This window comes from Oryzias latipes, chromosome 23, assembly GCF_002234675.1.
Source record: "Oryzias latipes chromosome 23, ASM223467v1".
Taxonomy (NCBI): Eukaryota; Metazoa; Chordata; class Actinopteri; order Beloniformes; family Adrianichthyidae; genus Oryzias; species Oryzias latipes.
In genome coordinates this window covers 4280399-4291402 of record NC_019881.2, presented here as the reverse complement: position 1 = coordinate 4291402, position 11004 = coordinate 4280399, and the positions used below count along the sequence as shown (strand labels likewise).

At 41.4% G+C, this 11004-nt stretch overlaps 1 protein-coding gene across 1 annotated transcript; it reads left to right on the top strand.

Moving 5' to 3' along the window:
• Positions 1 to 7094: 7094 nt before the first annotated feature.
• Positions 7095 to 10915, top strand: LOC101161718 (NXPE family member 3-like). The gene is made up of 5 exons (XM_020702794.2): positions 7095 to 7505; positions 8629 to 8924; positions 9227 to 9294; positions 9684 to 9890; positions 9960 to 10915. Exons 1-5 carry the CDS (start codon positions 7095 to 7097, stop codon positions 10634 to 10636), a joined length of 1659 nt encoding a protein of 552 aa, XP_020558453.1. The 3' UTR covers positions 10637 to 10915.
• The last annotated feature ends 89 nt before the right edge of the window (positions 10916 to 11004 follow it).

Genomic DNA, 11004 nt, shown 5'->3' with positions numbered 1-11004 from the left:
TTCTAAGTAGTAGTTCTTGGAGCTCCCTTTGTCTATTGGAGGTTAAAAAAATGGAAGTGAACGCGATTACAGTACCAGATGCCCATCCATTACCACTTATTGATGACTGCATAGATGAGATTGGTCCTGCACAATTTGTGACCAAGATGGATATGCTAAAAGGTTATTGGCAGGTTCCTCTAACTAAACATGCTTCGGATATTTCAGCTTTTGTTACACCTGACTACTTTCTCCAGTATACAGTCATGCCTTTCGGGATGTGCAACGCACCTGCTACCTTCCAAAGGCTGGTGAGTAAAGTACTGGGGGATGTTAGAAACTGTAGGTCATATCTTGATGACATTGTGTTGTACTCAGATGACTGGAACAGCCATGTGTCATCTCTGAGGAAACTCTTCTAGCGTTTGTCAGCAGCCTCATTAACATTGAACTTGCAAAATGTGAGTTTGGGAAAGGCACAGTCCTTTACCTTGGACAACAGGTTGGCAGTGGGAAGATATGTCCAGCTGATACTAAGGTGCTGGCCATCAAGGACTTTCCTATACCTACCACCAGGAGAGAACTCCGTCGCTTTCTGGGACTGGCTGGTTATTATCGCCGGTTCTGTAGGAACTTTTCCTCTGTTGCTGCACCCTTAACATCGATGACTAGTCCTTCTGTGCCTTTTGTGTGGTCTAACGAATGCCAGCAGGCTTTCAATAAACTCAAAGGCATCCTGTGCTGCAATCCTGTCTTGTCTGCTCCCAACTCTTCCAGGCCTTTCAAGCTTGAAGTGGATGGTAGTTCTGTGGGAGCAGGCGCGGTTCTTTTGCAAGAAGATGAGGACAACATTGACCACCCAGTTACACACTTCTCCTGCAAGTTCAACAAACACAAACTACACTACTCGACAATAGAAAAGGAGACACTTGCACTGTTGTTAGCCCTGCAACACTTCGAAGTGTATTTAGGCTCTAGTTGTGTACCGATAAAGGTGTTTGCGGACCACAACCCTTTAGTATTTCTCTCCCGAATGTACAACAGCAACCAGCGTCTTATGAGGTGGTCCCTAATTTGTCAAGACTACAACTTGAACACACAACATAAAAAGGGCTCCGAAAATGTGATGGCTGATGCTTTGTCCAGAGCAATCCTGGAATGAGAATTCTTTTTTTTTCTTGCATTGTACCAAAAGTGTTTGGTCTTGTATGGGTGGAGGTGTTACATGCAGGGGTTTTTCATTGTCTTTCTTTTGTTTCCTTCCTCTGCATGTACTTCCAGTTCTGAGTGAAGACACCTGGTGGAGACCTGACAAGCTGTGTAATCAGGCCCCAGAGTCCGCCACCAGGCCTGCATATAAGCTCCTGGGAATCACTTGAGGACAGAGCTCTTTCTGGATCACAACCAGATGAATGTTTTGAGCTCTTTGTGCTGGAGATTGTGGGAGGTTTGTGGACAGGTAAGACAGGGTACCCTGTACATCTCACGTAGCTTGCTTTCTGTTAGACACACTAGGTAAGTTGGTGCCACCCTTGTATGTTTTATCACCTCTTTATAGATAAGTCAGTGAGACTTTTGTTTTCTTGTTTTAGTTTTAGAGCTCTGATAGCCAAGCTGGGTTTTGTTCTATTTATTTCATTCTTTTGGCCCAACCTTAGTCCCTACCTCCTCTCCATGTTCAATAAAACCCTTAAAAGTCCTACATTGTGTGTGTTTATGTTGCGTACACTCTAGCACTAGACTTGTACGCTTGTGGACGTAACAAACACCATTTAACATGGCATTAGTTGCATTTCCCAGTTTGGGATCAATAAAGTATCTTTATCGCATCATGTAGTCTTTGTTTAAATAAACAAAAAAATCGGTATTTGTAATCATAGTCGAAAATATTACATGTTTATAATTTTCGGTCTTTGTTTTCTTATTGTTAAAAAAGCAGAAAAGGGCATTTCAATTACTTGTTTTGGTTCTACAGCCTTCACTGTGTTCAAGGGCGCTCCTCATTTTTGTATAATTTACTTCAAGATAGGACTCAGGTCAATTAAAAACAACCATTTATTAATCAGCTAGATTTATATGATTTATCTAAAGTGACTTTTTAAAACACTCTTAATAATTTGTTTTTAAAAAATCCCTCTTTCATAAAGACACAAGAATAATTGTGTTTTTTCATAGATTATTTTTCTTATATTTCCAGAACATTTTTCCATTTATTATAAGATTCATAATATTTAGCACTCAACAGATAATTAAAATGACTGTTTGTTGCATTAGTACATAATTTTGTCAGTAACCATTTCCTCTAAAAATTTTGAGACAGACGTGTGAGTTTTTTCTCCAGTTCTCCCTTTAGGGGGCGCCGCACCTCCATCCAACACTCTCCTCTGTATCCTCCTCACTTACATCAACCCCTCTCATGTCCTCCTTCTCTACATCCACGAACCTCCTCTTTGGTCTTCCTCTTTCCTTGTAGCTCCAACCTTATCTTCATTTCACCAACATCATCACTGTTCCTCCTCTCAACATGTCCAAACCATCTCCATCTGCTTCCCTGCATTTATCTCCAGAACATCTACCATGACCTGTTCCTCTGACAGATTCATTCTGATCCATCCTGGTCCCAAAGAGAACCTCAACATCTTCATCTCTGCTCCCTCCAGCTCTACCTCCTGCCTCTGCATCAGAGTCTCTAAATCAACAACATGGCTGCTTTCCTTTCATTCTTCATGACACTCTTGAGTCACACACATCACACCTGAAATCTTACTCCACCCCTTCCAACCTGCTTGCAGACGCCTCTTCACCTGTTTCTGCTGTGTAAGCTCACTCTTCCTCTCTAATTTACACACAGATACTCTGTTTTGCTCCTGCTGACCTTCATTCCTTTCCTTTCCAGACCAAATCTCCACCTCTCTAGACATCCCTTTACCTGCTCTCTGGTCTTGCTGCAGATCACAGTGTCATCTGCAAACATCATGAACCACAGAGGTTTCTGTCTCACATAATCCATCAGTCTGTTCAATCTTCTTTGGTCACTCCAGACTTCCTCATCTAAACCACAGCTCCTCTCTCTGGATACATGATAATAGATTATCTTTGGCACACTAAAGATTTTTTTTAATGAAATTAGTTATTTTTGCAGCATTTTCTCCTACCCAGAAGTACACCTCAATCTCTCAGGCACTGCCTTCCACTCCATGTGGGTGCATGGATGACCAATGTGAGGACTCACTTGTTTTCATGGATTTTTGTAGAAAATACTGCTTTAAATTTGTTTTTTTTATGAGGAATTAACATTATGATACACTTAAAAGCTCATAAAAGTTCATTTTGCATGATACAGACCCTGGTTTCTGGTTTGGTCATCTTTATCTTTTGTTGTTCTGTAAAGTTTATGATAATTATGTTTGAGTTTCTGCTACATATGTCTCCGTCATGTCCTCCACACCAAATGTTACCTAATTAATAGCTTTTACTAAAGTTCACTTTTAGTGTGTTCTTTACCTCAAGACACTGCTTGTTGTAGAACAGGATTGTCAAAACACACACAGCCAAGAACAGAAAGATGGATCCATGCCGTAATGACAACATTCTGAGAGGATTGTTTTTTGTGATCAACCAATCAGCTAAATCAACAGGTTCTGGAACAAAAATGAAAAATAAAATAGTGAATAGCACATACGTGTTGCGACGCAAACAAAGCAAAACTGCTATGTACTGGAACCCAGGTGGAAGTTTAGGACTTTAAGATAAAAATCTATATGCTGTTACTCCAAAGAGCAGAAGAAAATAGAGGTGAGTATCCAGTGTTTATCCCTTGTGCTATCTTAGATGACCCCACCCTTGCATTGACGTGTTCTCCCTACCATGACAAAGGTGGATAAAGGTGGAAAGATTTCATGTAATCCATGGACACCAGTGAAGATCACAAATCATTAAAGAAAAAGGTTCAGAGCACTGTGTAGTGGGTCTATATGACCCAACTCCCAATGTTAAAGTGCGTAGGATAGCACAAGGGTTAAACAGATTGAAAATGACTAAACCCACTATTTTATTTTTCATTTTTGTTCCAGAACCTGTTGATTTAGCTGATTGGTTGATCACAAAAAACAATCCTCTCAGAATGTTGTCATTACGGCATGGATCCATCTTTCTGTTCTTGGCTGTGTGTGTTTTGACAATCCTGTTCTACAACAAGCAGTGTCTTGAGGTAAAGAACACACTAAAAGTGAACTTTAGTAAAAGCTATTAATTAGGTAACATTTGGTGTGGAGGACATGACGGAGACATATGTAGCAGAAACTCAAACATAATTATCATAAACTTTACAGAACAACAAAAGATAAAGATGACCAAACCAGAAACCAGGGTCTGTATCATGCAAAATGAACTTTTATGAGCTTTTAAGTGTATCATAATGTTAATTCCTCATAAAAAAAACAAATTTAAAGCAGTATTTTCTACAAAAATCCATGAAAACAAGTGAGTCCTCACATTGGTCATCCATGCACCCACATGGAGTGGAAGGCAGTGCCTGAGAGATTGAGGTGTACTTCTGGGTAGGAGAAAATGCTGCAAAAATAACTAATTTCATTAAAAAAAATCTTTAGTGTGCCAAAGATAATCTATTATCATGTATCCAGAGAGAGGAGCTGTGGTTTAGATGAGGAAGTCTGGAGTGACCAAAGAAGATTGAACAGACTGATGGATTATGTGAGACAGAAACCTCTGTGGTTCATGATGTTTGCAGATGACACTGTGATCTGCAGCAAGACCAGAGAGCAGGTAAAGGGATGTCTAGAGAGGTGGAGATTTGGTCTGGAAAGGAAAGGAATGAAGGTCAGCAGGAGCAAAACAGAGTATCTGTGTGTAAATTAGAGAGGAAGAGTGAGCTTACACAGCAGAAACAGGTGAAGAGGCGTCTGCAAGCAGGTTGGAAGGGGTGGAGTAAGATTTCAGGTGTGATGTGTGTGACTCAAGAGTGTCATGAAGAATGAAAGGAAAGCAGCCATGTTGTTGATTTAGAGACTCTGATGCAGAGGCAGGAGGTAGAGCTGGAGGGAGCAGAGATGAAGATGTTGAGGTTCTCTTTGGGACCAGGATGGATCAGAATGAATCTGTCAGAGGAACAGGTCATGGTAGATGTTCTGGAGATAAATGCAGGGAAGCAGATGGAGATGGTTTGGACATGTTGAGTGGAGGAACAGTGATGATATTAGTTACCAAATGTGACCCCATCTAGCTGATTAATAAATGGTTGTTTTTAATAGACCTGACTCCTACTTTAAAAGTAAATTGTACAAAAATGAGAAGTGCTCTTGATTGCCTGAATAAGGTGAAGGCTGCAGCACCAAAACAAATTTGCCAACTAATTGAAATGCCCTGTTCTGCTTTTTCGAAAATAAGAAAAGACAGAAAATTATACACTTAATATTTTCTACTAGATGATTACAAATATTGATTTTTTTCATTTAAACAAAGGGTCGATGATGTGATAAAGATACTTTATTGATCCCAAACTGGGAAATTCAACTAATGCCATGTAAAATGGTGTTGTGATGTCATCCGCCCCTTGTGGTACTTATTGTAAAGCAAGAATCTCAGGTGGAGTAACTCCTCCAGCAGTTTACTCCTGCTGCAGTCAAAATATGACTCCTTCTTTTCTCCTAAACTGATTTGGTAGATTCTTCTGGGAAAAATGGTTCAAATAATGAAACCGTTAAAGCAAATAGTGTCTTCATATAATGAATGTACTTTTTCCCCTAAGTGGCTTTGATAAACAGTTACAAATGAGGTCATTTTTATGCTTTTTAGTCTTTTAGATCAAAACAGTAAAACAGTTCTTCAGTTTCACCCTCCCTGATTAAAGGCCCGTACACACCGGGACGAATATTCGCCAGGCGTTATTTGCCAGCGTTTTTTGCCACGTTTTTTGTGTTCACACCCAGGCGCTGACGATGAGCCGAGCGAACATGCAATTTCATTCCCTGACGTTAGATGGCGCTTAATGTAAACAGAAGTACTCCTGTACATAAGGTGGCGCTGCGCAACTTTACGCTTCTTAAAGTCGCTTTTCACTCAGAAGAAGAGAGCAAGTATTTACGCGATTGTCAGAATCATACAAAGAAAACATGAATATTTCAAGCACCAGTAGCTCCAACTGGTGCTTGGTTCGGGGATATTTTAGAATGTCCGTCATTATTTATCGCGGCAGTGTAGACGCTACTCGGCGTCTATCTTCTACGCTGGTATGTGTGCTCAGCAAGGCAGTTTTGTGTTTGAGCGGCCCCAAGTTGTGTTTTACTGTAACTTCAGAAGCTCCAGACACGTGTGCAAAAGCGCCATTCTCATTGGTCGAGTAGATTTCGACGCGTCGAAAAAAAAAAACGAACCCGAGGCGGTTTTTTTTACGCTTTGACGCGTGGCGTTTTTTCACGTCGGTGTGCACACTCTCATTGGTGCCCTTTGTTTAGTCACGAGGCGTTAAACGTCAACGACGTTCAACAACGTTAAACGTCAACGACGGTGAAATTCGTCCCGGTGTGAACAGGCCTTAAGTCAGGAATGTGGAGCCCTCGGGTTCAGTTTAGAGACCATTTGAATAGTTCAGTGGAAGATGGAACGTGTTTGGAAAAACAAAACAATAAGTCTTTTTTAGTGCAGTGTCCTTGTAGGAAGTAGTCATGGTTACATCATTAGCCTATCACAGCCTGTTGTCAATCCAATGCATAGTAGTGGTTTCAAAGTGTACCCTAAAGCAGTGTTTCTCAGCCCTGGCCCTTAGGGCCCACTTACCTGCATGTTTTGCATGTTGTCCTATGCACACCTGATTCAAATGATCATCAGGTTCTGCAGAAGCCTGACAATGGCAGTCATGAAAGGCAGGTGTGTTTGAGCAGGGTTGCATTGAAAGAATTCTGGACAGTGTTCCCAGAGGACCAGGGTTGGGAAACACTGTTTTAAGGTACACTTTGAAGCCACTAGATTGCATTGAATTGCAACCAATGTATTTAAACACTTTATGCCGTAGTATTACAAAAGTACAGTATTCCAACTAATCCTTTTACACTCTCCAACCCTTCTTCCAGAGTCCGAATAAACAAATCCTTGTTTTCATGGCGGCTTACGTCAAACCTGACCAGGTGAAGAGCTCCCTGCCTACCCATCAACAGCCCTCAAAGGAAGCTGTTGAACTGGACTTCCTGAAAAACGTAACTGCTTGGCCTTCAACTCCACCTCTTCCACTAAACTTTTCTTGGAATGACACCAGTGATCCACGGCACAGCACCTTCACTGTTCTCCCAAAGAGAGCAGGGGGGCAGTGGCATGTTGGAGATGAGCTGGGGGTTTTAATAAAGATGTATAACTTCCACGGTAAGCCAAAGAAATATGGAGGAGATTTCCTACTGGCCCGGCTGCACAGTCCCAGTCTTCTGGCAGGTGTGGCAGGAAAAGTGGTGGACCATCTCAACGGCAGCTACTCGGCTCTATTCCCTTTACTGTGGGAAGGAAATGTGCAAGTCCAGGTAATTCTAGAACAAGAAAATTGTCTATTCAGTCTATTTGTACTTGTTCTTTCTGTACAAGATGTTTCTTCTGACTGCAGTTCTTGTTTACATTCAAAGTACAGATAGAAGACTTTAATTAATTCAATTGAATTTTATTTATATAGCCAAATATTTACAACAATAGTCATCTCAATGTCATGATTTGTATGACGTGGCAGACCCAGATGCTTAAAACCCAGAAGAAAACTCAGGCGAGTAGCGAGAAGCAAAGAGTCTTTAATTTTCCAGGCAGGAAAACTAACAGGTCAGGTTGTTGTGGTTAGTAGCTTGGAGCTCTGGAGTTGAGGCAACGTAGCAGCCACTCGTGGAGTCTTGGGAGCTCGGCTGGAAGTGAGGCGTCACTGGAGCGGAGCGAGACTTGGGGAGAGGATCACCTGATGTCTTGGGAGCCAAGGCGAGAGTGGAAGCGGATCGTGACAAATATCTCCCAGGTGGACACTCGTGGATGTAGAGGGGGAGAGAACTGACAGAGATACCCATGACATTCAATGGGCTTCATACCGGTAATTGTATAATAAACATGAACATTAAGTCATAGAATTCATTAGCTGAGTGCTAAACTAAACTAAACACACTAAACGTGGCATCCCTGCCCTTAGACCCTCCTTTAAATGAACAAATATTATTATATATTATATTGTGTAATTAATATTGTACTATAAACAGTAGAGTTATGAAGTTGTTGTAACAATTCATTTATTTACAAAAACAGTTTTGTGTGTTTAGCCCATCTTTTAGGTAGCAGTCTGTCCAATGTTCTAATTTAGGCATCATTTAACAGGAATGTCAAGTTATTACTGATGGACAGTTGCAGGTTATGACCCCAACACATTCCTGCTGAAGGAGAACCCAGAAATTTCTTGTCTCCACTTCTTTAGACTAATAACTGTTTTCCCTAATGGTTAAAACACAAAATAAATCAGGGTAACCAAAAGCCACTGGCAATGATACGTTTTTAAATGGACTTATCTTTTGTCAAAACAATGTCCAAAACTGTATTATTTAAACCTAATATGTAACAGCAATTCACATATAAAGTCATTCCACCTTAAGTAAGGGTTGATCTTGTGTTTTCCATCAGGTGATCCTGGTTCACTCGAGTGAGGCAGTCACTGTGCTCCAGCAACTAAACCGTATGCAGCCTCACAGAATTTACTTCCAGAGTCTCTTCCGCTCAGGCTCTCTGACTGAAACCACCACCTGTAACGTTTACATTAATGCAACTCAGCAGCAACTGTGCAACTACACTGACCTGCACACAGGTGAGCAGTGGTTCTGCTACAAGCCAAAGAAACTGAGCTGTGATGCCCGGGTCACTCATGCCACGGGAGGATTTAGGAAAAACATCAAACCTCAGGAAGAGATGCTCTTTCAGAGGTGAGCTGGAAATCTGCTACATTCTGTCAGAATGGTGTAAATGTCTTGAAGTCCACATAGATTTTTTTCACTGTCTAATTTTGTACAGAAGGTGATGGAAACAGTGGTACTTCCGTCTCTCTGTGACCCAGTTGATCTAATGAATCTAATCTTGTTATTTCATCTTAATTTGTTATTTCTTTACATTTACCAAATGTCCAAATGTTTCTTAAAATTTAATTTAGACTGACTCAAATCTCTCAAATGACTTTTCCTGCTGATTAGTGCCTGTGACCTGTGAAATTTCCTTTGCTTTAATTCAGTGGCATCAATATGAAGGTCTCCATTCCTCCATCAACCCATCCCAACATAAGTGTGCACCCAAGAGAAGGTAAAACCTGTCCGTCTCTCTGTTGGGTTTTCTGGGTTCAGAGAACAGCAGTCCGAGCTCCTTCTCTGACCTCCTACAGCCCTTTCAAAACAGAGATCCAGTCTCTGTAGTGTGTCCTGAAACTGTTTCAGTGACAAAAAAACAAAAGAATAAATCCCCTTTACTTGGTATTTATGGTGAATAAAGTCTAGAAACACCTTAATGAAATATGTTTACATTTTAAATAGCAATCAGGAGACTAGAACAGAAATAATGAGTTTTTCTGGCAGTTCATCAGAACCGCAGGCTGTTAGTCTGATCCACCAGATCTTTCCTTCATTAAGTAAAAGTACATTTAATCTAATTTATGTATACACCATGTGTTATTGACCATTTTATCTTCTTTTCAGACCAAACCAGGGGGATCGGTGACATTGTGAGGACAGAACCTTCTGGTTATTACTATCATGGTGCCTGGAGACCACTAGATGGAACCAAAGTACACCAGTTCAATTCCTCCACAGCAGTCAGTCAGTGTCTGAGAGGGAAGGGGCTCCACCTGTTTGGAGACTCCACCATCAGACAGTGGTTTGAATACTTCCTTGCATCATTTCCAGGTATCTGTCCATCAGGGTGGGGTTTTCTCAGAACTGATATATTTTGTTACAAACCTGTTTTTCTTCAAGATCTCAAGAAGTTTGACCTGCACAGCTCCAAACAAGGTGGACCTCTCCTGGCCTTGGACTACCCAAACAACATCTTGGTGACTTACCGCTGCCACGGTCCTCCTATCCGTTTTGCTAATATTCCTGTGACTCAGCTGCGTTATGTTGCCAATGAACTAGACCACATAGACGGAGGCCCCAACACTGTCGTAGTCATCGGTGTCTGGTCGCACTTCAGCACTTTTCCTGTCGATTTTTACATTCGACGTCTACAGAACATCCGCAAGGCGGTGGTGCGGCTGCTGTCCAGAGCGCCACGTACGCTGGTGGTCATCCGGACAGCAAACCCCAAAGCTTTGACCGTCTATGAAACACTGACCAACAGCGACTGGTATTCTATACAGGGTGATAAGCTGCTGCGGGCCGTCTTCAAGGGACTGAATGTCCATCTGGTGGATGCTTGGGACATGGTCCTGGCCCACCAGCTGCCACACAACCTCCACCCACAACTGCCTATCATCAGAGTCCTACATGTGCCGTCCACCAACAGACCAAACCAGGGGAAATCACTAAAACAGGCAAGAATAGAAGAACTGGGCTGTGATGTTGAGGAACTCTTGCACTTTAGGACAGAATACCTTCTACGGTGCAGTAGAACCAAGGCAGGGTTAGAAATCCAACACAAAGCACTGCGATGATTTTAGACCTGTGGATGCAGCAACGTTTACATATTACACATTTGACAAAGTTGTCCACGCAGCTGTCAATAACGTACGTTTGAGATTTTTTTCAGAAGGGTTATAATGTTTTTATTTTATTTTATTATATGACATCCAGGCCATATTTTATTTCTGTAATAGTTTGTTTAACATTTTCTAGCAGTCAGTAACAATCATCTAACAAAGAGACTCTCTACATCTTCTGCATTTGGTTTAGCGATTTTTCACAGGCTCAAGAATGACATCAAGGAGATGCTTGTTGTGGAAATTGAACATTTGAAAAGCCTGACAAACTCAGCTGCATGGTTTGTGTCAGTGGAAACACATACCAAATTACAAGGAGTTGT

Bases quoted from the DNA above. Each gene is read 5' to 3' on its own strand.
- LOC101161718 (XM_020702794.2), top strand. From the start codon at position 7,095: ATGGCGGCTTACGTCAAACCTGACCAGGTGAAGAGCTCCCTGCCTACC. The intron at 7,506-8,628 runs GTAATTCTAGAA...GTTTTCCATCAG, and splicing joins AAGGAAATGTGCAAGTCCAG to GTGATCCTGGTTCACTCGAG. The intron at 9,295-9,683 runs GTAAAACCTGTC...TCTTCTTTTCAG, and splicing joins AAGTGTGCACCCAAGAGAAG to ACCAAACCAGGGGGATCGGT.